General features: G+C 43.0%; 1 protein-coding gene across 2 annotated transcripts in view; it reads right to left on the bottom strand.

The window, feature by feature from the left end:
• LOC135251768 (inactive dipeptidyl peptidase 10-like) overlaps nucleotides 1-27,404 on the bottom strand; it is a 114,053-nt gene that overhangs the window by 34,792 nt on the left and 51,857 nt on the right. For both annotated transcript variants that reach the window (XM_064329522.1, XM_064329524.1), the window contains exons 2-3: nucleotides 20,135-20,249; nucleotides 17,215-17,310 (exon numbers count right to left, since the gene is read on the bottom strand). In XM_064329522.1, coding sequence (XP_064185592.1) covers nucleotides 17,215-17,310; nucleotides 20,135-20,249 — 211 coding nt within the window. The remainder of the gene's footprint in view (nucleotides 1-17,214; nucleotides 17,311-20,134; nucleotides 20,250-27,404) is intronic.

Raw genomic sequence — 27,404 nt, 5'->3', positions numbered from 1 at the left:
CGATTTATCGGGAGCGTACGTTAGCTCCCTTTTATTTAGAGAAGACTACGCCGCGTGAAAACGGAAATTTCTCTGGGAACGAAGGCAAACCTTTAAATGTTTAACAAATGAGAAAATTGGGCCCACACTGAGGACTCCTGACATGTGCTTTTAGGAGTGGAGATAAAGCGGGTTAAATAAGAACGGCTGTCAAACTATGCCCCCATTTTGTTAGTACGGACATAATTAAGCATTTCTAAACTGAAAGAAAAGGCTTGAAAGATGTCTCCTGTTTGGCTATTTAAATCAAATGCAGAACATGTAAAATGTTAAAAGCTTTCTACAATCACAGTAAACCCACTGTCATGCAAAACAAACAGAAAGCAACCTACAGAGGTTTTCCAAAAGTAATAATAATAATGATGAATAGTAAACACACACACACACACACACACACACACACACATATATATATATATATATATATATGATATGGCAGGGAGAGAGAAGTTTGTCTACAGCTGTGCTGCACCTAATGCCATGCTCCCACAACTAAGATAAACGCCATGGCTGCACTGTCTTCCCTTCACAAACACAGAACGCAACACCGCAGAGATCTGATCTTTATAATGTTCCGCAACTCAAACATCTGCACCGCTTTCATTGCCAGTGGAGATCGAGTGGCAGAGTAGGGCTGAGGTGTCAGTGGAAATCAATGTTTATTCTTGCCTGCCACTCAACAAGCAATCCAGGGTATTGAAACCGGGAACAAAGAGACGAACGGATGCACTTTCCAAAACACATTCAGATCTGATGGGTATATATCCTGGAAACATAGCCCAGCTGCATCTAAAGGCGTATTTTCCCACAGAGCAAAACATTTTTTTAATAAAATTTAAAAAAATATATACATACTGTATAGCACAACTTAATATCGACTGACCCTACATAATGAGGAGAAATTAAAAGAATGAATTGTGTGTCATTCACAACTGACTCTGAGAGACACAAAGAAGGTGATTGTGTGAAGAACAGCACACACACAGAGGGGGGAGAGAGAAGAGAGGGAGATATTCAAGCTAACCACTGTGGCGTTTTTAGAGTGATATTGACAAACACATTGAAGCAAGTACTAGATGTCACAAAAACATTACTTAGAGAACAGAGAACAGCAGTCAGAATAGACTCTACACTTATATGGTCAATGAAATGAGAGAGAGACATTTAGATTTTGAACTACAATCCTATATAGACTGTTTATCAACCCTGATGTTGCCTCACTTGAGTAGCTCAGTGCTATAACAATAACAGTAATAACAATACTTTATAACTATTTAATTAATGGGACTTTAATATATGGTCTTCACATATTTCTTTGTAACTAACCATCCTTCTCATGAGGCATGGGTAACGGAAATTTCCATCAAATTTGGGGTTACATTTCCCTGGCTGCTACTACGCAACTTGCAAGGGTAATTTATGTCAGGGCCAGGTTTAATCTGGTACAAATCACATTTCCACAATCTCTCACATAGAGCGGATTTTGAATAGCAGCCCATGTCAAGGCTTTATCCTCAAAACTTATAAGTAATTTTGTTAATCATACCACGTGCTAAAAATAACTTTCCAGTCTAATACAGGGGGAACAGGATATCCATCACACTCCATCCCGGTAATGCGACTAAAGGACTCTTCACAACCGATGAATCCTTGCAGCAGTTTATCACTTGTGCAATGTACGACAGGGAAAAAAAAAAGCATTAATTCATTTTGGCAAATAATTAATGTCCAAAATCTGTGCCCATTAGAGGTTCCACCCTGGCAGTGGTGTTGGTCTTCTGCAGCGAGTCTGGCACCCTGTTCCAGATACAGTTTAACCTTGGATTACAAAATAAAATGCACACAAACTTTTTAGTACTTACTTTCTGCAAAATTACATATTTTGTAGCTGCTAATAAGCATACTTCATGCGAGAGGGAAAAAAAGGATAGCTTGCTCTACTTCATTGAAATTTGGTTATTGCCTCAGCTAATTAGTACTAGATTGAATAAAGTAGATTTTATTTAGTCAGCCAGTTGACTGTGAATTATAAAGGCCGTGGTACAGGGCAGGTTCTCATCTCAGTTCTGGCTGAAAACAGACATTTTAATAGAAAAGGACAACTGCCAGACAATCGGTCTTACCTCCTGAGCTATGTCGCCCCATACAATACAATACAGGCAACCCAGAGCAGGAAGTTGTGAGACATTACATCACATTACAGGCATTTAGCAGACGCTCTTATCCAGAGGGACCTACATTGTATCCAATTATACAGCTGGATATATACTGGAGCAATGCAGGTTAAGTACCTTGCTCAAGGGTACAACGGTGTCCTACCAGGGAATCGAACCTGCGACATTTAGGTTACGAGACCAACTCCTTCGCCATTATACTGCACCGCCGCCCCGAGACGGAGTGGCAGACCGGTTGATTTCATTAAACACCTTAAATGAGCGGTCAGGAGGGGCTTGAGGGCTGAGCGAAGGGCAGGCGCTGGTCGGTTTCCGAGGGAGACGTCCCGATTGGCTCCTCGCAGGAGCAGACGTGTAACCGTGAAGGAATTCTCTCCCCGGATACGGAACGCGGCCGGCGCTGAGATATGGAGTGAATCACAGTAATTCGCATCCCATCCGTCTGAAGACCGCGTTTCCGACAGCCAGTACACGGCCGTTTTTTTTATCATTGAGCCACAGTGACGTTACGAGACCTCTGACAGTTCGTATCTGTACGTCTCACGCAGAGCTTCAGACGGTAAACGGAACTCAAGACACTCGCCTTTTATTACGGAATTATGAGAGACCGGTTCCCCGCTTCTTTTTGTAACCGCTATGCCACTTCAAAAAGAACAACAACAACAAAAAAAAAACTCTTTTTTGAAATTTTCTACATTTCACAACCATCATACAAGTGCACGTGATCAAACCGCATATCTGCGAACTAAAAAATCTGTCAGCAGAACATGTAGATCTAATCTATGTTATGTCATTATAATATTTTAAAAAAACACTAACTTACATAGACAAAGCACGCAATTTTCGCACACACAAAAAAAAACAATTCTGAAAAATCCATAGGCACACAAAAGCAACAATATCTGAATGATGACAAATTACAACTGAACCTACGAAAGCCACAGACCAAAACAAAGTACCCATATTTTGTCAGTTTTATAAAAGCCTCAAACACGTCTGACCATCCGTGGTATCACACCTGAAACCTAGGAAACAGCATTTCCAGCTCTGTGCTCAGCCACAATCCTGTATCTGTCCGCAATATCTTCTGCGCCTGACTGCATTATATATCTCCCTGTCCCACAACCAGCAGAGCCAGATTTACCACTGTACACGCTGAACAAATACTCAGTAATGAATTATATGTGCAACGCACCTGCATAAAACACATTTACCCATCATGCATCATTCATTCCATGGGCAGTATGTTAGGTGAAGATACAGACAGGGACAACAATTTTTATTTTCTTTTTTTAATGAAAAATATATTAATTTCTTGTTTCATAGCTATGGAATAAAGAAATGAACTCATGATGTGCTGCATGTGTGACAACTGAAAGGCTTTGTTAACCCTGGAGAGCTAATTGAATCTGCTCTGACATTTTAGTTTAGACCAAGCACCGTTTGCACTCCTATTGTCACATTCAAAGAACTCTAAGCCATATGTTTCAGCTTTGGCATGTTAAACATCTCAATTCCTCAGTATCTCCATGGAGACCAGTTATTCAGGATTCTGATGCTTACTGATTCTGTCCTTGACCCAAAAAAATGCAGCCAAAGCATTGCACAAAAAATCTAACCATTTACCTGTGCGCCAATGTTTGTTTAATTTTATGGCTGACCTTTCTCTGTGATTTTCAACAACATGCTGCGAATGTCAACACGAATATACTGTAGACAGCACCAGTACCATAACCATATGCCGCCATAAAATATTTAGGACACTTTTAGGAAATTTAAGAACAGCTCGATTTTGAAACCACTTATTTTAAAACTCTAACATCTATCTTTCAAACACCAACTGTATTATTGCTCAAGCCCCTTGTTATCTAAATATTTACATTGATATTTAACGCACTGGAAATGGTAGCCGGGTGTAAGGTTTAAATCCTTTGCTATCCTGTGCCTTTGAGCAACCTGAAATGCTTTAGTACATATCCAGCATTATAAACTGCCCATGACCTCGGTAAATTTAACCGATTCACTTTTCTCTCCCCAATTTAAGATGCCCAATTTTTTAAATCAGCACTCATTGCCGCAAAACTCTGCGGTCCCCACCTGCCTCATTTCAGGATCAGAAGCACTCAGCATCACTAAATAGTGCAGAAGGAGTCCCTCAGCGCCACTTCTGGACACCATTGGTATCTCCGTAGACTTCAACAGAAACCCCTCTACGTCTTTATGTTGACGCCAAGGGTAAACGGGCTATATCGATGCCCAGTGGCGTAGGTTTCGTTTGAACATTGGGGGGGGGACACATTAAGCAGGGGGTCTGGGGAGTCCTCCCCCATTAAATTTTGAGCATCAAACACTTCGTTTCCTACATTCTGGTGAATTTTTATGCACCAATGTGTGCCTCTTCTGCATCAATTTATGGTGGAAATGCTTTTTCATGTTTTTATGGGGGGGGGGGGGGGCAAATGCACGTTTCTAAATATTGAGGGGGATCCCTTGCATCCCCCCCGAAATCTACGCCTATGTCAACGACACCAGGGGTAAAAGGGAACCATGTATCTCGCCCGATCTTAACATAACCAAAATTACAACCTAATACAAGTGTAATGATTTCCTAAAATTAAACATTTTTTATTTGCATTTCACAATTCACAAACTGAAAAGATATACCTTCCCCCAGATCCCGTTTACCCAGAACACACCGTGATATAATCCACCATAGCACACACGGTGCCTTAACACACACCGTGATATAATCCACCATAGCACACGCGGTGCCTTAACACACACCGTGATATAATCCACCATAGCACACACGGTGCCTTAACACACACTGTGATATAATAAGGGATTATCATAAATAGATTGTGGAAAAAAAAAAATTTGGGAGAGAAAAAAAAAACATTGATTTTCCCCTTGACCTTTCGCTGGTGTTCCCATGTTATCGAATATGATGTGAATACCTTCAGAAATTATATTATTAAATCAGGCTTTGAATTTTTAATAGAAACCTGCAAGTCAGGTCCTTCCTGGCCATGGGTTCTGAAATTAAGCCCTCATTACTTACTCTGTATTTGAAATTATTTCCTTTTCAGTGAATTAAATCGGACTCTTTAAACCAGTCTTGGATTTACTGATCAGATGAATAAATGAATTTTAATATGTAACTTGATGAGAAGGAAAATTCATTATTTCTGAGGTATAGTACAGTGCGGTCTTCAATCTTGTCAGATTCAGAGCAAGACTTGTGTACATGGCTGCAGCTCCTCAAATATGAACAGACAGGTCGTTCCATTTTCAGGGAATATGATGGTGATAGAAAGAAGCAGTTTTGATTGTGAAAATAGTTTATGGTATTACAGTGAGTTCATCTTTGACAAGTAAGAGCCTTGCAATGTGCTCAACTGACACTATCACTGGACTCACATCTTGGAAGACTGGAAGTAAACCAGAACCCTTATTTTCCATTCCTTCACGTCAAAATTAAGAGCAAACTACTAGCTACTACTTTTTGCATATGTTTCTACAGATTAATTTAAGGAGCAAAGTGTGGAGTCACTTAGCACCAAAATTAACTTGCTGGATGCTCAACGTAATGGATGCGCAACATTTTCCTACAAAAATGCCTCTATTCAGTTAAAAGAGGATTATCTCATAGGTATGTCGACTCACTGTGATTGGTGCCATGTTTGTGACATGCGGGGGTTGTCTAGAGAATAATGTCTATGTTTTGGTTGTGGGAAAACGTCAATGATGTTACATCTTTCGTTTACAATATGTAATCTTTGCCCCTTTCTGTTGACAATTAACCTCTTACTTTGTGAGTTAACCTTCTTTTAACAGAGCGCTTCAGACAAGTAGAAGTGAAGCAGAACAGACGAGCCCAACGTACAAGCGTTAAGGCAAACAACACGACTGTATTAAGGTAGAAACATCCTCATGTGTGATTGGCTCCTCACGTGTGATTGGCTCTTCAAGTCAGTAAGAACCGACCAATCCCTGTGCACAAGTACCTGGCGGCCTGAAAAAAAAAAACCGCCTCTTAAACTCAGTTCACCAAGGGGACATCTTCAAAGCAACCTTTCCTATTATTCCAGAGAAGAAAAGGAAGGACAGCACAGGCCCGTCCTCTGTGGGCAATTCAAACCCGCCTTTCATTCTCCGCCACACTGCCGTTTTCCAGTGGCTGTTTGTCGCTCAAGGGCGCAGTTTGGGTGGCACTTTTTAAGGCTTTATAAAGCTTTAAGAGCTGTATAAGGTTTCTGAAAAGGTTCCCAGAGGACACCATGGTGAAATAACACTTTTTGTTTTTTAAATCTAAAAACTAAACTTCACTCATAATGTGTGCTGGCCAATCAATGATAGACTAATGTAATCAATGACATACTAATTAAGACTTGATTATATTAGATTAAATCGCTGGGAAGACAAAATGAAAGTAAATAATTTAATTAGCAATTGTGGCAAATACCAATCTGATGACTTCACTTTTAAACGATCATCACTCCCAAACAAACCTCTGCCAAAAGATTATCACCACAATTTATTTTCTTGGCAGACATCTTTTTCCAGGACAACTGCAACATTTTGGCTAAAGCTGTATACATTGATCCAGAGACGAGACCCATAGTCTGGTATCAGATCGTGACAGTGTCAATGCCAAAAGTGGCCAGAAGTTTGCGAAGAAAAACACACATACTCAGCTCTTGCAAAATGGAGGGTGGAATCAGTAGAGCTGTTGGAACTGCATATCCCATCATGCATTAGCAACTCCTGAGGCAAGCTAAGTGCAGCCCTCCAGTGACATGAGCATACAGCTCCGCGGGTAGATAGAAGCACCAACTGGCTGCATGTGCTAGGTACAGTAGGACACACATGGTAGTCAGTGCAACCTTAAATAGACAGAGTAAGTTGCACCAATGGATTGGACTTTCGCTCCTGATTGGTCGCTCCAAATTGGCAGGCAAGCCTTTGCAGTTCCACCCGACACTACATCTGATAGTTTGATTCTGGCAGGACCGGCGTCTCAACTCTTAAGATCTTGAGGGTTTTAATTGTTCCACCGGGACATGTATCCCGACAATTTAGACAGGCAGGTGGCGGTTACATGCTTCGCAGAACCACTTTAATTAGGTCCTTGAGCCGGTCCCAAACGCGTGAAGACATTAGGAGTCACGCCCATCTGATTCCGGATAAGAATCACAGTGTTAAAAGCGTGAGGAGATACTGTAGGTGGTGAAAAACACAAGTGCCCCCCAGATGATTCAGCTCTTTTTTCCCACTGCCGCGGCAATTATTGATTTCAAAGACGAGGCCTCATTTCATCGTGTGCGCCTGGATTCAGTCAACATCAGTCAATGTGACCGGAGGCACGCTCATACGCAATGTCCACACAATTATATTCATTGATTTTTTTTCTGACTTTTTTTGATCCTGCCGGAGTTCGCGAACAAAGTAAATTGTTAGCTGAGAAAAAGTCGAAGGATATTTTTAATGCTCGTTCCCCACTTTGCCCAACTGTCATTTCGGGAGTACGAACAAGCGCAAGCACTCCCTGCACAGAAACACACAATGCAAAGCACGCCACCTACAGTATGCTGCTTCATGGCAGGTCTCACTTGCATGTGAAAGATGTGACCTCCTGGGTTTTTACTTCTGTTGTCATACTACACCCACGTTTATTTATTTATTTATTTATTTATTTATTTATTTTATTTTTGTGAAATGGCAAAAGAATGCTGACGCTGTGTCATTCCAGAAGCAGGAGTGTAGGATGCCGGAAGCTTCTGTCAGGATCTGGTCTCTAATCCGTCTGTCAAAGTCGCCCTTGCATGGATCCCTCTCCCGCACATGCTATGGAACAAGTTGATGCTTCACGTTTTGTTTTGTTTTTTGTCTCTGCATTGAACAGAGTGCATTTCCACTGGATCCTTTTTATACGATTAAGAAAAACCGCACATAGATTCAGCACAGCATAGATTACACTTTCGAGGAGGGTCCTCCCTGTAGTTTCAGCACCTTGATGAACAGATGGGAAACTTTGTGTTGCTGCTTCCAAGAAATATAACCAATATTACATTTACAGTTACATTTAACTTTAGACAGAGATTCATATGTAACCTCTCTCTGTTTCTTTAAGTTTCCCTGGCAGTGGAAAATGGAATAAATGGAGCCGTGTTGTATATATATATTTTTCACACTTTTCACAATGCAACAGTGTGCAACAACTCATTGTGAGTTGGAGTGCAATTCAGCAGTAATCCTTGTACTGGTGTGCGGAAGCTGCCACCAATGTTCTGCTAGAGTATGTACCCTGGGGAAGCAGCAGTGCCTTGGGATAAAGTAAAATGTCAATAGGGCAAAAATAAAATACAATATGTGACAATGGTCAGGTTTTCTCAGGCAAGCTATTTCTTCGGATCACTTTGGAAGCCTGAAAAATATGAGCAAACTTTTCTGGTTTTATGAAAGAAACTGAACATGAATCCCTTCGAGGTGTCCATTTGAAAAGGACACTGGAGATATCTTAGCTTATTTAACAACAAATTGTACACTAAGCATTTTCAGTTACGCTGCTGGTAGAATACATATTGATGGTCACTCAGTTCCTTATCAGCAAAGCTCAAAAAGCATATGGAACTATTGCTCAGGCTAAAATATTTCCCTTCAATTTTTTTCAAAGTTCAATCACATAATTATTTGAAAATGAATTTCCTGTCAGGTTAAACACCTGACATTGATATTTTAAGTATAAAAAAATGTAATGCAACAATTTTATATGTGCTTAATACAAAATTTAAGCATTGTTATTAAAAAAAAGTAAAACTCTTGCAGATTACCCGTTAATTATTAGCGGATTAAGCTGTTGGACGGAGTTTAAAGACCTCCCAGAGTTCGTGCAGGAGGTCGCCCTTCTCACCTCACGCATCGTGAACGTTCAGAGCACCGTCAGGAGGGCAAGCCTCTCGGAAAAAGACGGGCCTCGACTAGCGGCTGTTACCGCCACTGAGCTAGCGAGCGAAAAACCCGCCATCCCGGTGTTCCTGTGCGATACATCACTGTCCTCCTTCCTTCTACAGCGCCACGCAAACAGGTGGAGGGCCAAACGAGCGGCCAGGGTCGCTAGGGCTCCGCTTGATTAGGCCGCGCCTGCAGCCGCGCGGCGATAAACGGCAGAAACAAACGCGCCTCGCGCAGCGGCGAAGGCGTAAGCGCGATCGTCGTCATGGGGATGCCGCGGCCGCGGTGAAAACGAGGCCTAGAGATCGGCTGAGACCCGCCAAATTAAAACAGCGGCAGTTATCACCGTCATGATATCAGCCAGCGATGAGGGACTCAGCCTGTTGTGTTTTAGGAGTGGGCCGGGGACAGGGCGGGGGGGGGGGGTTAGGAGGGTGAGCAGTGAGATGGCGCATTTTTAAATTGGGAGGGAGATCCACATACAGTATGACGGCAGGTGTTCTTGCAGGATAATAAAATCGATGGGACGTTGGCTGTTGTGTTTTAGGAGTGGGACCGAGGGCAGAGGCGTGGGGGGGCGGGGGGGGGGGGCTATGGGTGAGCAGTGAGATGGGCGCATTTTAAATTTGGGAGGGAGATCGCACATACAGTACGGACGGCAGGTGTTCCTGCGGGATAATGAAATCGATGGGACGTTGGCTGCAGCTACGGCCTTCAGCCGGGTCAGCCTGGCGTGTGGCGCCTTATCATTCCGAAAGCTAATAAGAAAAGTCAACATGGCGCAGAAAAAGTCATTTTCGTTTGCGATACTCGGATGACAACATCTCCACAGGCTCACACCCCCTCTCTTTCTGCTCCTCTCTCGCTCTCCCTCTCCGTCTCTCTCACTCTCCTTCCCTCACTCTGTCCGTTTCTCTCTCTCAATCTCTCTCTCTCTCTGCCTATCTCCCTCTCTCTCCCTCTGATTCTCTCTTTCTCACTCTCTCTTTGTCTGTCTTTCTTTTACTGTAAAATCAGACATGGATACAAAAAAGCATGCACCTGACACATTCCTCATATCTGAATCATTTCGGAACTAAATATAATAGGGTGGGGTATCGTCATGGCTCTTGATTATGATATTTAACCTGTAACTCTTTCACAAAATAGATGAGGACAGTGTGGTCTGGAAACAAATCAACACTCCTCATCTGGCATGGCTGTATTGAAATCAATCCTGGTGGTTTACCTGGAGGAATAACTACAGTATGTGTTGGAATAAATAGGCACGGCTGAGTGAAGCAAACAGACGATACTTAATGGCAGAAACTCAGAAGCATCTGAAAGATTTTTTCAAATTATTATTATTGGTGGCATTTTGATCAGAAGGAGAAGCGGATTTGTCCGGGCAAGGACTACTGGTGTATAGAGCAGGTGCTTAAAGTGCTCCTCTCCAACAGTATGGGGCCAAGACTGGGAACACACAGCGAGAGAGAGAGAGAGAGAGAGAGAGAGGGGGAGAGAGAGAGGGAGAGAGAGAGAGAGAGAGGGAGAGAGAGAGGGAGAGAGAGAGAGAGAGACTTGGTTAACTTGGAGACTGTTTGTTGGAGCACAGAAGACAAAGAGAACGAAAATGTTGCTGAAAAGCTGGCAGCTGAAAAGTTGGCCGGCAGCGCCAGAGCTGAAACGCTCTCACTGGGTCTTGTTTTCTTTAGCTTTTGTTTTAGTTTGTTGTGTACGGTCCTTTGTTTGTTTTTTGGGTTGAGGCCCTCTCTCTCTCTCTCTCTCCATGTGGCTGGACTGTGGCATCTTCCTCCCAGGGGTGTCACACGGCGCGTGACATAAACGGTTCCAAGAACCCGGGACGGAGCGGTCTCGGCGCAGCCCGAATTGGCCTTCGGCTGAATTCTGGAGGAGCGCAGCGATCCGACGGGTTAGAAGCAGGGGTTTAATCTTGGCAACACCTCCCAGTTGAGAGCGCACACACGCGCCTGAGCTGTTAACTAATCAGCCCAGGTGCTTAAAGGTGTACTCCTCGCCATAGTGGACGGTTGAGACCAGGAGCGCACGTCAAGGAGTGGTGTGGGGTCACTATCATCTTACATTACATTACATTTATTTATATAAAGTTGTCTGGGAGGAATTTCTAGGCAGAAAAATGCCAAAAGCAAATGAATCTCAGATCTGTCCTGATATTAGCCTGAAAACCACATGCAACCCCCCTACCCACCCCAACGTCCTCGTTACTATGATCCGTTACTAAGTCCATCCCATAATTCGTGCGGCTGCAGGTGCATTCCATCGCACACTTACAGCAAAAAGGGCAGCGTAGCACAGCTGGGACAGAAGCGGCTCTGCTTTTATTTTTTATTCCCCTGGTGGAGAGATCATGCGATGCGACGCAGCGTACTCAGATCTCTTTATTTGTCATTGAGGAGAGCGTAAACAGATTGCTTCTCCCGCCGCCGAAGGCCGTTGCTCGGGGAAACGACCGCGCGAAACAATCCCATTACGTTCTCAAACGTTCGTCTGCTCCCGACTTCCTTTCTGCCGGTCCTACAGGAAACGGGGAAAAGACGCTGCCCAAGTCCCTGACGTTAATTAAAGAAAGTAAGTAGGGCATGTCATATATAATTAACCCAGAGGAGAAAAAAAAGCATTGGAATAATAAAACGGATAAAAATGCTAAAAATGTGCGGTCCCGGTTTTTATTTGCCTCTTTGGTATGGTCCTTGACATGTATAGGCAGCAGTTTTGGACTTTGATCTCGAACAATTCAATGGACTTCTCCTGAACAACTAAAGGGAACAATTTCAATAGCCCTTATTAGGCAGTTAATCAGCTGTGGCAAACAGCGCAAGCTCCTTATGCCGGGAGACCCTTGATGAAACAGCTGCAAATCTCCTTCACGATTAGATCTGTGTCCCAGCATAATGAGGCACCAACAAGAAGACAACAACATTTTTTGCATTGAAGTTGCATTGAAGTCCTGAGCCTGTCTGAGGCGGTGGCTCTCACACTTCAAATCTCACCACCGGACTGGCCAATCACAACGCTTCAAGGCCCATGTCATAGTGGTACTCCTCTGAAAACCACCGAAAACTAAAAAAATTATTCAAGCAATGGTGCACACACACACACACACACACACACACACAAACACACATCCACGCACGCACGCACAGGCACGCATACGGTACACACACATACGCACACACACACAACACACACACACACTGTCCCTTTTTACGCATATTCCTTTCACCGCGTCCAGCACTCTGCTCCTTAAGGACAGGGATTTGCCGGCTCACGAGGCGCCGTATTTGGTAACGATGCACGCCGAGGGGGGGGCGGTGCCGGGGAGCTCTGCTGTCGCGCTGTCCGCCATCTCTCTCTAATCCCTTCCGGAGAATCCGCGGCGATGGTCATAATGAGCGTACGGGCCAAGTTCTCACCTTCGCTAATGACTTACCCCCCCCCCCCAGAGCTCCCGCAGCCGAGCGCAGACTGCCCACGGAACCCACCCGCGTGAATTCAGATCGTGTGCCAGACCAACTGCTGGATTCGCCCACCGCTGGAGCGCCTGGCACCACCACTGAGCACCTTAGCCATTCTTCTTCAGAAACACACACGTACACACATATGCATGTACACGTACACACACACACGCGCACACACACATATGCACACACACACACTCACACACATGCACACACACAAACACACACACACACACACATGCACATGCACACACACACACACATACTCAGCCTCAATATAAGAGCTGGTTTATCATGTTTTCTCACGTAAGCATGCTCAACTCACAAAAACTCACAAACTCACTCATGCAATCACTCTTAAACTCCCTCACACACTCACACACACTCACACAAACCAGTCTGGCAAGCATTACACGTACAGGGCAGTATGGTGAAAAAGATCTATAACGTAGTAATTACTTTTTTAATGACTTCAAATGACGCATTTATCAAAGAGAAGAAACACAAATACATTTGTTTCCCCATGTTTGCATGCATAATGTGTTATAATCACCTACTCTATTCTTTAACTACTGTTCAAATGCTACTTGATATTCCTGTATCATAACAACGGTTTATTACTATTTGATACTGATGAGGCCTGTATTGAAAAACAGCTTAGAAATTCTGAGAATGATAACACAGATCATTAATAACCATTGCATCACTACATAACAGATCAACAGCAGGTAACAGTACCAGTCATGACACACAGCTGACAAGGTTGCTGGCTGTTATCATGATTATGAAAAGGTGGGCTTCATTCAATCTGTTCAGACATCACAATGTCATTGGCCACTCTGACAATGTACGAGGTACAGGAGCATGGAGGAAACGCAGCAATGTGTAGGGACAGGATGTGATGCAAGCGGCAATGCATGCTGGGTAAACTAAAATGGCTGCCAGTGGTCGCAGTGTTTCGCAGCAGTTTGAAAATGTTCCTCTTCCTGCCCCCTTTCCTCCTCGTTTTCTCGGCCTTAAAGAATAATTATGTTCGGCCTCAAAGCAGAAGCTGTTTGACACCTTTATGTGCAGTAAATTTTTATTTCTCCACGGCGCCTTGCTAGTAAAGATTCAGGGCGTGATGTGCATGGAAAGCAGCGAGCTTATGCTGAAAAGCAGGTGACACATACTAAGGCGTGGGTGGCCATGGAAAGTGCACCGTAAATTGCAGAGTATTTAATTATGTTTACATTTTGCATTATCATTTTACTGTAAGCACTGTGATATATGCATGACTTTTATTTGTCATCATTTTGTTGCGGTGAAAGTGGTGCATTTCGTGCATTATTATCGAAGTATATTTTCACATATTTAGTGTTACTCAACCCCCCCCACCCCCCTACCCACCGCCCCCCCAAAAGTAAAATGTCTGTTCTTATATCTCGCATACTAACCTGTCTCTCACCTTGTCCAATTAGAGTAGGGAAGACTCGCTCCCAGTTGTGTAACATCAGCACTTTACGTCAAATCTGACCAAGAGCCTTTAGCCCTGTGGAGGATTCCATTTTCTGAATAACTAATCACCGCACTGATTGCTAAGATGGATAATGAGTCCAGCGCGCATAAGGTCTCTTCACTTCACTACCCTTTCCTCTTGGCTATTGTTCTTCTGATCTCAGACCAGAATCCGAAGCCCTGAGTAAAAAGCCAGACATGCTTTCAGGTGATGAGGCTCTCACAGTCTATCAGAAGTGAACTGTCTAATGGGCTGAGGTGCTGTGGGGCTTGTCAATTTAATGGACTGTAGGCCCGCAGGGGTAATTAATCGGTTCACTCAAACGCTCGCGAGGAAGAATTCAACAGCGTGTAAGTCCAAGGGAAAGCAACTCAGAGACCCAGACGTTGGTTTCAGTGAAAGCTGCAGACTCAGGGGGTTTTGCTGAAGAGGAGTTCATACTGCAGGGCTTCACAGAAGCATTTTCAGAGACCTCTTACTCCAGTAGGGTCATGTAAACTCTGTTATGTATGGTTTGACATAACACAAGGAGCTGTTCTTTTTTTTTTTTTAATTCTTTCAATGTCTGTACTCATTTGAAAGTGCTGATATTGTGGGCAGCCATTTAAAAACACAAAGGTTGCTGCCAAGTCTGGAAAAGATCAGCTGATCACTCAAGACTGTGTTAAAAACATCCACTGCATGACAAGGGCGGACACAAATCCAAAAACAGACACATTTCCTGCTGTGTGTCAATGTCGAAAAGCACAGTTCTATGTCTGAATTTTGTACATGGAGGTGTTCTTTTCCAAACACTTGCCACAAATTACCAGACATGGCCGTCCATATCGCAGGATACACTGTGAAACTTCAGTGTGGGCAGTGTCCATGAATTAATCATAAATATCAGAGTTCAGAAATCTCCAATCACAGATGTGGTTTGGGAGTGTGCAGAGATTTCTGGAAACACACGTTGACATGGGGATACTACCACTCAGGACCAACACACCCCCAAATTTCACTGAAATTGAACAGGTATGATATCTCCCAGAAACTCAATTTTTCATGCAGTGATCTCAACTGACTAAGTAAAAAAGACACCATAAATTACTTGAGAGTGTAGGATTCTCATTTGTGTCTAAACAAAATAACCGCTTACTAATTATTCTATCCATGTTCTGACAGGTGAGTGACATGGGGAAAAACCATCTATCAATCTTTCATGGCAGTCATGTCATCTGTCTGCTTAGTGCATGTATCTAGGGGCTTTCATCTTTCGATCAGAACCCCCCCCCCCCCCACCACCACCACCCAGGCCCAAAGGTAACCAGGTGACACCCATCATAAAATAAAAAAGGGCTACATTTAAAATAAGGTTTTTATATTTTGAAATGTTTCCTTAAATCGATGTATACTCATTGCATGTCATTTCTGGCCATGGACCTACAGTACCTTCATGACCCCCAGGGTCACATCCCCCCCCCCCCCCTTCCTGTTAAAAACCTAGGATCTATCTGCTAATAAACAGCAAGCCTCTACTCATCCATCCACGTCTCTAAAAATCAATGTTTCTTTCTTCCATCCCCACCCCGATTCTGTCTCTCTCTCCCTGTTTCTTTCCTTTACTTACTTTACCTCTCCTGACCCAAAACTCATTTCTCAGCGCTCTGTCCCTAGTGGCAGAACCACACTCTAACTACAGCCTAGGCCAGGCTGCACTTAATAATTGCTTTTCATATCTAAGCTGAGGGTGTCTTCATATCTGAAACATCTATACGTAGTGGTAGACAGTGGAAAGTGTCACAGGGCTCTGACTTATTGATGGAAAGGAAGCTACTGCAGTTCCTTGGGCCTCCAAACTCCACAAGACAAAAGTTAAGTTTATGAGCGAACTGCGACAACAGCACGAGTAACATCAGGACAGCATCGCAGAGGGCAATCAGCGAGTCAGCAGAGAACATTAGCATAATTATTACAGCCATTAAATTCCTTAAATGGTCATGAAGGGATCCACGTGCCTCTTAATTTTGCGAATGCCATCATCCACCTATGTCATCTTTCAAGGAGTCAGTCTTTTAAAACAGTTTGCCCCACAATCTGCTGCAAGTTCACTACAAACCACACAGTCTAAAAACAATGCGCAGTAAAATGTCCAGTGTTAATTCAGCTCTAACAGAGTACATACTGTACGAATCCAACAGGGACCATATGTACTCTGTGAGAGTTGATTTGACACTGAACGTAGCAATGCACTAACGCTACCTCATCAAGAACATAGCTAGATTAACTTTCATTTCGTTTAGCAAAGCAGGCTACATGAACATGGACAAAACACCCTCACAAATGCAAAAAAAATATATGGTTCATCTCTTCATCCAGTATTTTTTTTCTTTTGACAATGATAAAGGGTTACAAAATGGCCGCCGTAAAAACAAGATATTATCAAGAGGCTCAACAAAACTACACCTCGGTCTTTTTCTGCTATTGAAATTATCGATGCTGGGCGTTAGTGCGTTGGCATTTGTCGTCTGTTGGATTTACACACTGAATAGGAACCAACCCTTCAATAAAGGTCTCTTCTTAATTAGAGCCAAAATAAGAAGATTACCAGTGCTGCCAGTGTAGCTGAAGCTTCATTTAGAATTACAACTTATCAGCGTACAGCAGCCTCTTTCTGAACAATATACACACAGTACGCATGCTTCACGGGTGATCGCCAATTTATAAAATTCATTAGTGACCTAAAACCTAAAATGAGAAAACAATTTTTAAATTTTTTTTAAAAAATTTGAGCTAAAAGCATCAAGCACAAACTTAACCTTCACGGTTGGAATTTTCCACTGGTAATGCACTATATGCATTACCGCAATATGCTCCTTCGATGTTGGGAAAGGGTCACAAATGACAAAAAAAGCGATCCATTTGATTGAGTCAAAACCGTACCGGAAGGAACATGCACTCTGCCCTTTCACTTCTACGGGAAATCTAATTTGAGAGTCCTCAGTATGGGGGGGGGGGGTGGGACACCCTCTTTGAGAAGAAACCCGTGAGTGCGCATGGAAAATTTATGCCGCAAGGCTAAGACACTTACCATTGATCCACCGAGCCTCGGGGTCATGCACAGCGAAGTCGGGCTTAAACAGATCCTCCACCGCCAGCCTCGTATCGTTGCCCAAAGAGGCGTCCGCTGAAAAAAACAACAGACGGCATCGATAAGTAATCGCGTTTCTGTATCGTACTTCACTTCACGAGCAGGCGGTGAAAGACAACACAAACACAGGGCCGTGTAGTATCACGAGAACATGCTATGATTCGACTGCGGGCCAGTGGTGTTCGTTCTTAGCCAAACGGTGTCCTTATGGGTGCCGGCATTTTTGATTGTTCGAATCGGACATTTCAGTGCTGGGTTGGAATGAATGTCACATCCCACTGGCCATTCCTGGATGAACGTGGACTAGCCTGCTGTGCTCAGCACAAAATGCTGGGATTTACAAGGTGATTTTCATCTGCAAACTTGTTAAATGAAATCAAATATGGCACATTTTGTATTGTTCTTTTGTATTGAGAATTTAGGTTGACAGGGTGTCATTCTTGAGTCATCAAATCAGCCATCACATTGTATTTGATATATCACTCTCAGCATAGCAATTATTTCAGAGGATTTCTCAGTGCGCATGTCACACAAAGAATACACAATGTCGATGGTATAAAAAATAGAATTAACAATGGCACTAGGGTGAAGGCAACACAACAGATGAGGCTTAATAAATGCACAGTGAACTTAGATTTAGATACTAGACAGATATTGAAACAGAAAACCTTACAGCCGCACAGAATAAAACATTGATATTATGACCCCCCACTTTAGACAAGGGTGGTGGGGGGGGGTGGGGGGGGCACACAAAGACTCCATCAAATCTTAGTGAGGGCAGATTGAACGTGGCTCGGACCCGGGTTCCTCAAAAAACATGCGTGCTGGTACATCTCCCCAGCGCACTCAGACAAGGGGCCGTCTGTCAGCCATGATCAATCTACTCATGAAAGCACCAACGGAGGATGAGGGAAGAGGTGCCGGAGCTCAAGCTCTGTGTGAGAAGCTCTCCATTCAAAAGCCTTGCTGTGGAATGTTCAGAAACTTGTCAGCGTCAGTTAGTAAACGCTGACCTTTAAATCGCAGAAGATTCCCTCATTGATTTTGTGTGTTTTGTGTGGCTCAGTAATTTGCAATCACGCATATTTTTAACGTAACATGAGTACACAATTGTGCAATGATATGACACACGATTAAGACTGCGATGACATATCATGCAAAGCATTGAAAATTTTGTGAGTTTTTGGCGATATACATTATTTAGGCTCTAATGTGGGGGCTGCCCAACCCTGTTCATGGAGGTCTGCTGTCCTGTAGGTTTTCATTTCAACCCTAATTTGGTACACCTGACTCTACTAATTAGCAGCTCAACGAGATCTCTAGCTGCTCAATGAGGTGTGTTTTGTTAGGGTTGGAGTAAAAAGCTACACGATGGTAGATCTCCAGGAACAGGCCGGGATAGCCTTTATTTAATGTACTATGGTTAAGTTAGGGGTAACTGCTGGGGATGAAGCAGGGATATGCTTAAGTGGATGCATATTTATACTTCACAGATTGACATATTCTTATTGGTAGATTTGTTCTCCCCACAATTTTCTCCATGTTTACATGCAACGTGTATGCAATTACAGTTCAGTCACATACATACATTGGTGATGTATTATTTACTAGGATGCAAGCTCCAAGAGGAAGTAACTTCTCTTTCCAAATGTCGGAGTAAAATGTAAGGAATATGCCAATTCCGTGCTGTCTGACAGGCACCAAGGGTTATCTTAATCTCTATCAGGTGAGCCATTTGAAATGCTTATCACCTGTGTCTTCTCTCCTGCCAGTAAAATTGCACAATGTCCAATAATATATTGTCGGTCATCTACATAGTGATGGCACATTTAATGTTTTTCTTTTTTTCTTTTGTCTGTAAATTTCATACTAATCATATAAATTTGGAGGAAAAAAAAAATAATACATTTGTGTTAAAATCTTGGAAAGGAAGGGATTTGGTCACCCAAATTGCATGATTTGCAGGGCTGTATTTACACATTACTACTGGTGCATGTTTTAGACAGTTAATAGGAAAAAAGTAATGAATGGAACATCTCCAAATTATCCAAATTATCTCTCTGAATGCCAGTGGGAATTCAGCCGACAATTTTCGGTTCTCAAAACACTCCAATAACTTCAGGAGTTGAGAAAAACGTTCCCAGTTTCACAGATGACCCCCAGAATATTTTGACACATGGGACATATTGCAGGGCTGACCTTGCAATATGTCCCATTATTCATTAGTCAAGAACATTATGTATTATTCAGTTTAAGAAATAATTTGAACTGCATGCATAATCATGCTCATTTTACCAAGAAAAAGAAAATACTGAAATGCAAGTGACATTATCTGCACCTTCTAAAAAATGTTTTTTTTTTAACTAAACAACCATTCAGGGATGTTGCCAGTAAATTTGTACGTCGAACATGACTTTTACAAATGTGCTTCAACCAATAAATATTCCATGACTGTTTGGGGAATGTTCTTAGACAAACAAACTCGAATTGAATCAGAATCTTCCACAATGTTCTGAAAACATATTTACTCCAAACAAGTTTTGTCAAAACAAGTTCATTAAAAATAATCATACAGCAAAAATAATCAACACAACTTAATGGCGAACGTATTCATAAAGGTGCATTAATACTCCTAGATATTCATAGTGTAAAGAACATTAGTTTATTTTTTATTTTAATTTTCACTAAGATTAATTATGGCATACAGTCCTACACAACTCATACATGTGAAACTGCTTTTTGATACTGAAACAACGAATCACTTGTTTTAATCCTGTATTCCTGCATATTTTTCCACAAACATTCAAAATGGCTACCGAGTTATACCATACTTCACACTTCCATATTCTTTCCAGATTACCTGGTGTGAGGAGGATGACGGACAGGGTGATGAGGGAACAGACCACCAAGATGACCAGCAGGGCGATGGCGATCCCTTTCCAGTTTCGCTGCTGGGGGCTCATACCTCCAAGATCCTACAAGAGACCCACAGAGACACCAGCCTGTCAGCATGCAAGCCGCTCGCTAACTGAAAGATTCTCACATGCTCGCTAATCCCCACACAATTAGCAATTTTTACATCGTAGCCATGATTCAACTGTCACATGTCACATGCTGAAGACTGCATTTAGTAAAGGTAAAACTGCATTACGTAGAGGAGCAAAACTACAATTTCTGCTGATTTCACTGGTCAAGAGAATGATTTGCGTATGCAAAAAATTGGTGCTGAAACCTGACTAATTTAGCGCTGATTTTCCAATGTGCCTATTATAGGATAGCTTGAAGCACTTAAGCTATAGAAACAGTGTTGTTATTAACTCATCAGGCGTATCTGGATCTGGAATGGCTTGCAAGGCTAATGCCATGTGACACAAAACGCGTACCAGAAAATAGAACAAGAAAATTAAGAGGTAAAAGACCATGAGAATGACAGTAAGTAGGCATAGACTGAAGAAAGAGATCAGGAGGAAATCTATTAAAAACATAGTACTGATTACCACCAAAAAATGTGTTGAACACACACACACACACACAGGCACAGGCACAGGCACATGCATACATGCAGGCACACTACTATCTTTAACACTGCAAAAAAAAAAAAAATTAATCTTAAGTATTTTCATCTTAGTTATACTTAAACCTTATTTCTACTTTCTTTTTTTTTGTTGTTAAATAAGACCAGATTGCCAATGGGTTGAAACATTATGACTCATTTCAAGATTTGCCGAAATCCTTGGCATGACCCCCCGCTGGCCGGCCGCCACGTTTCCTTCACATGTCCCCAAGTCAGGTCCGCTAAATGTCCCGAGATTGACTGACAGGCGGGCGGGCTGCCGTGACAACAGTCGCTGTGTGGCGCCCGATGGATTGGCAGAGTGCTTAAAAGAGCAAGCCTGTACACCGAGTACAGAGGAGGCCGAACGCAGACGCGCCGTATCGATCCCTTCCTCCTCCGCCACTGACAAACTCCAGCGAGGGAGCGGACTCACGGTGTGACCGTAAACAAGGCGCGCCGGCTACTCCGACTAGCATCGAGAGTCATCACACAGAGAATCCTGTTTTTATAGATCAGTGACACTGGCATTCAATATTTAGTTGTGTGGTTTTTTTATTCAGCAACCCTACTTTTGGCCACATTTAGTTCTCAGATATGATAATGTATACACACTATGTTCTGTAATTATGTTGAAATGTTTTTTTTATTTAATTTTTTTTTAAACCTAGGATTGATTGTTTGAGTATATATTGTTGTATTTTTGTGTGAAGATGATACACCCTGGACGTCAGTAGTGACCTCAGACATCAGTAGTGACCTCAGACTTCAGTTAGTGACCTCAGTTTTCAGTAGTGACCTCAGACATCAGTAGTGACCTCAGATTTCAGTAGTGACCTCAGACATCAGTAGTGACCTCAGATTTCAGTAGTGACCTCAGACTTCCCACCACTGGTTCCCACTGTCTATCTAAAGTCATATAACTGAGCCACACTCATGTACAGGGGAAAGAGGGAAACTCATGTTACGCATTTGTTTTCACTTTACCTCGATCACACAGGTATCTTTATCACTCTCTGAAATACTGCCTTCAAGGTAATCTGTTTCTCATCTTCTGAAGTCACCAGATGCTACTTTGAATTGCAAATTCAAGGAAGTGTCACATTTATCCTTAGATCTTTACACGTTATGACTGTGTATCACCAAAATACATGAAAAATATATTAAGTTAAGATGAAAAAAGATTTTTAAGACCAAAAGATTTATGCTGTGAATACTTTGAATATATTGGGAGACAGAAGGATACACATGAAAGAGGCAGAGAGCTTTAGACCAATTTTTGTTTGTTTGTTTTGTTTGTTCGTTTACTTCTTCAGTATACAAAGATAGTAATCTAGGTCTTTGTTGGGTTTTGACATCCAAATCTGTTAGCATCAGAAGGAGACTGTCTTAAAAAAAAAGAAAAAGAAAAAAAAAGAAAACCACCCCACAAAATTTCATCTTGCACATATTTCATTTCCAGCTGCCAGGAAGCCGGGCTGGATCCTCATGTTTAATGCAGATGTAATACGTTCCCATGGTTTCTCCGCTGGTCAGGCGAGAATCACAAAGAGCAAAACAGCAGAGGCGAACAAAAGAGAATATTAAAAGTTTTATCACAGCAGGTCAAGTCATATTTTATTCAGCTGGTGAGGAACTCTGAAAACAAACCCTTATCCCATTTTAATGACATCATAGGAAAAGTACAGATAAATGTGCTCAAAGACCACATCATTGACTGTCTTGTTCACTGTCTGCGATGTGCGATCATTGCACTGCATTAGACTGAAACAGAGGACATATGGACACCGTTTTCAACGGTGTAATTATTGTTTATACAGTCTGCATTGCTGCTTTCAAAATCTTCCTTAAGTGAAAGAAACACAGTTTTAATTAAGCTGAGTGTTATTTGATTGGAACAGAAGGAAGGACATCTGTAGTATGTCAAAACCTAGCATAGCATTTACTTACGTACATTACAGCTAATCGCCTCGCTAGTGACACATCGCTGTGAATGTGGGCTGTTTCGCTTCGGTATAACAGCCTAATTTCTGTCAGCAGTTCTCTTTTTACTCTCTTTTGGCGAGCTATTATCCTCCGTAGTTAGTTTGTGCTTTAAAACTATTCATTTCAGCGAGGTCACGAAAATGAACGAGAGTGAATTGGGAACTGGAAAACCAAGAGGAACGGCACTGCTGTTAATGGTCAACGGGGACAGCTGATGTTGCTGGTATTCATGACATCCAAATACAATGGGGCAAGCTCCACAAAATAACATGCGTTATACCGAAGTGAATACATATATATATATATATATATATATATATATATATCCCTTTAAGCCAAGGAAGCTCAGACCAAACAATACTGGCTTCATTGCTACAGGACATTGCTGCTGACAAAAAAAGAGACTGAGTACACCAGGCAAGGAATTTCATAAATTAAAAACCTGTCCTAAATCTGTCCTAAATGTATAAAAAGCATAACAGTAAACGAGTAAAACAAAACCTTAGGCTACAGTCAGTGTCACAAATGTAGTTTTTTACCATGCCTGTGCTAGCGTTTAGCTTGTTGTCCAGTATAGGAGGAGAGGACCGTGACACCACGACACCAAAATCTGACATGATTCGAGGGGTTCAGTGATGTTCAAGTTCAGGGGTTCAAGTGCAGGAACGATGCAGGAATAGTGACTGAACAAAAACACAAAAGAAAAAAGTCAACAGCACAAGTGGCCCGTGGCCATTTCCCCCGTCTGGGGTTTTGGGGCGAAAACAACAAGAAGAAGAAGATGGCGGAACACAAAAATATGGTCTGGGCTTAACTCGCACGACTGCGGTCACAGCTGGACTGGGAGCAGGATGAAAGGCAAACTAAAATCCGAGGTCTCTCTTCCGGAAAAAAAAACGCAGCAGCCGATGTCCGAAGTCAGCGAGACACACCTGGGCGTATTTCCAGTCGTCCTCAGGTGTGTGTTTCTGTAGTTCAGGCCTGGGAAATCAGAGGAACGGCTACAGCTAACAATAGCCAATGAGGAAGAGCAGCCTTGTCCACTCCTCCCTCGCTTATATTCATTCATTTATTTATTTATTTGTTTGTTTTTATAAAGATCAATTGGGCTCATTATCAAAAAACCTACACGCCATGTCATTATTGGCAATCACATCTCAGAAATCAAATCACTGTGCATTTTTTTGTGTATTTGATGCCAAACATAGAGCGCATGCCATATAAACTGTCAGCAACTCCATTTTCTGAAACTTACTATCCAGAGAACACCTAGCTGCACTCAGTCATAAAAATCGGATTGTCTTATTTTCAGATTGCTCACTCTTTCAGAAAAAAAAAATCAATAAGGCAGAAATTGTGGATACAAAGTAATTGTTTGTGTTTTCATGCTACCATACCCTACGAATTGATTACTTTAAGGAATGCCCAATGCCGAAGGATAGCGTAGCAATTCACCACAAAAAAATGAGAAAGCAGGTCCCTCCTAAATCAATGCATAAAAGAGACAGGATTCTGCAAACAGTCAAACCGTTTGTCGTTGCAATCCAAATTGTCTTCCAAGGCCCAGTGAACAAGCGTAATGAATAAAACTGGGACTCTTTCCCAAGCTCCTCGGCCAACGAATCTAACACCCCCCCCCCCCCCCCCCCTTATTAATGTCGGATCCGCAGCACGAAACCAACCTAATTTTCTCATTTGTTTGCACTTGGCCATCTGCTCTCCCATTTTCCCCTGAACTCTTTATTATACCTCAGGTTGACAGGTGAGGAACGGCGTACCCAGAATGCAAAGGAGCTGGCCCGGCTGGCACGTCTCCACGTTGGTGTCCCACTCCACCGCCGCCACCCTGACTACGTGTCCGGCGCGGACGAGGACGAGGACGATGAAGAGGGGAGCATTTGAGGACGGCAGGCTCAGGCCACCGTGACTAACGTGCTATCGACCCCGTTCGTATGTTCCACCGAAACGCACCTTTCGCGGGGAGTTCCGTGACATTGTCTCGTGACATTGCCCGGAAGCGCGACGCGTCAATCATCCAGACATCAAGGAAAATATCCCATCTGTCACGCCACACTGTGCGTGTGTGTGTGTGTGTGTGACACAGATGCACAGTGGAGGAAAATCTGGCTGTAGAAGCAGCAACTGATACCGTCCAAGGGAGCACTGTCATTGTACCCTTGAGCCAGACGCTTTAAAGTAGAACGGAATTGCTTCATCACTTATCTAGCCTTAAGTTGTCAGCAATGCTTAAGTCGTGCAAATGGTCCTTAATCAGGGTGTCTGCTCAACAAGGTTGCCAGTTTGAATCCCAGGTGGGGGGCCTTTGGCTGTGCCCCGAGCAAAGGTGCAGTTAATCTGTCACAGCTGGTGGCACTCCCATGGCACAATGTTCACCTTCCGAGCTGCTTAGTGCCATTTCACTCAATCTCACAACACAAACACAGGCCAAACCAAAGTCATCAGACATCAACGACCGGGTGGCATTTGAGTAGAGTTCACTGCCGACCACTTACATACGCCTATGGAGTACTGGACCACAAAATTACACACTGTATGCAAAAGTATGTTTGAAAATCTACACCAAAACAATTCATACTTCTAAATATTACAACTAAATATTACATTTTGCATGTTTTACCTCATGCAAATAAATAAACAGTATATATATATATATATATATATATATATATATATATATATATGCTACTTAATTAGCCATCGACCTAGCGCTTCCTCGCTTAGCATGCTGGCCTTTGCAGGCACCGTAATTAGCCCATGTGCCAGTGTCCTCTGTCCTGACCTTTCACTTCGTCCCCAGTCAGACCGGGGGAAGTGCGGAAGTGTACACACACGGGGTTCTGCAGGGACACGCGGAGTGGAATAGCGCAGTGCACTGCTTATTCCCAGTCACAGACTCAGGGCTGAATGCTAAATGGCTGCTGGCCCCACCCGCTGAGGTCTTTATTATTACTCCTGCTGGCAGCACGGTTAGACGGATATCAAGCTTCAGCCGCACAACTGAAACCCCCCCCCGCCTTAGCTTCAGCAGTTAGCCATGAGAAGGGAACAGGGTGGTATGGCTGCTTAGCTTCAGCAGTTAGCCATGAGAAGGGTACAGGGCGGTATGGCTGCTGAAGGGTACAGGGTGTTATGGCTGCTTAGCTTCAGCAGTTAGCCATGAGAAGGGTACAGGTTGGTATAGGTGCTTAGCTTCAGCAGATAGCCATGAGAAGGGTACAGGGTAGTATGGGTGCTTAGCTTCAGCAGTTAGCCATGAGAAGGGTACAGGGTAGTATGGGTGCTTAGCTTCAGCAGTTAGCCATGAGAAGGGTACAGGGTAGTATGGGTGCTTAGCTTCAGCAGTTAGCCATAAGAAGAGTACAGGTTGGAATGGGTGCTTAGCTTCAGCAGATAGCCATGAGAAGGGTACAGGGCGGTATGGCTGCTCAGCTTCAGCAATTAGACGTGAGAAGGGTACAGGGTGGTATGGCTGCTTAGTGTCAGCAGATAGCCATGAGAAGGGTACAGGGTAGTATGGGTGCTTAGCTTCAGCAGTTAGCCATAAGAAGGGTACAGGGTGGTATGGCTGCTTAGCTTCAGCAGTTAGCCATGAGAAGGGTACAGGGCGGTATGGCTGCTTAGCTTCAGCAGTTAGCCATGAGAATCTTCATGAGACGTCTTCTTAGCTTCTTAGTTATTTTCCATAAAGGACCAGAAAGATCCTCCCCACACCCATGCTAACAAGCTTCCCTGGGACTACACTTCCACCAGGATGTTCCCTGTGTATAAATCAATCATTTCCTCTCTCACATTTCTGCATAACAGTAAACTATATTATGCATGTACTGAAGCATTCCATAAACAGGAGGAGTTTTTTTTATTTGATTATTTATTTAGCTCACATGCATTTTAATTCATCCATATAAAAAAGTTATTTATTTTACCAACATACCTTATTTGTCATTTATTGTAAGTAAAACCTACAGGAAAACAGATAAATAAATAACTTCTGACGTTTCTTCTACTCCTCAGATAATTTCTATTTTAGTCTGTTGAGCCTCATCTACATCCATCCATCCGTTATCATCCACGGCACTATTTCAATTCAATCCAATTCAGGGTACTTTCTTCATCCTACGAGGGCCAATTAAGAGTGTCGGCACTTCTGGCATCACTGAGCAGAGGTAAAGATTGCTCGGCGCTGTCACTGTCGGAAGGCCACAATCTTTAGACTTCCTTATTGGCATTGGCTTGTGGAACTGCCCCGTTCAAGTGTCCCCTCCAGATAAGATGAATGACTCCCCGTAACATCCTCCCATCCTGCCCGGGTCTCAATTACCTGCAGGCCAGCAGCCGCGAAAAAGGGAAATCATTCTCTCCTCAGCCGCACGGGAGCGAGAGATTGGACCAGGTAGACTAGAATGGGTTGTAGACATGATTCCTCTCCCCCTCTTCCTAAAGGTTTCTGAAACACTGAGCATGCATTTAATGCCTTAGTTATGATAGAAACCTGTTTGGACGTCTGTCCCTGTGGTGATTGTCTAACCGGCACTGCCCTAGAGCGATCCTCACTGTTGATATCTGGTGAAAG

Source organism: Anguilla rostrata, chromosome 3 (assembly GCF_018555375.3).
Source record: "Anguilla rostrata isolate EN2019 chromosome 3, ASM1855537v3, whole genome shotgun sequence".
Lineage (NCBI taxonomy): Eukaryota > Metazoa > Chordata > Actinopteri > Anguilliformes > Anguillidae > Anguilla > Anguilla rostrata.
Note: the sequence above shows the minus strand (reverse complement) of the source record. Positions and strands in the feature narration are given on the sequence as shown.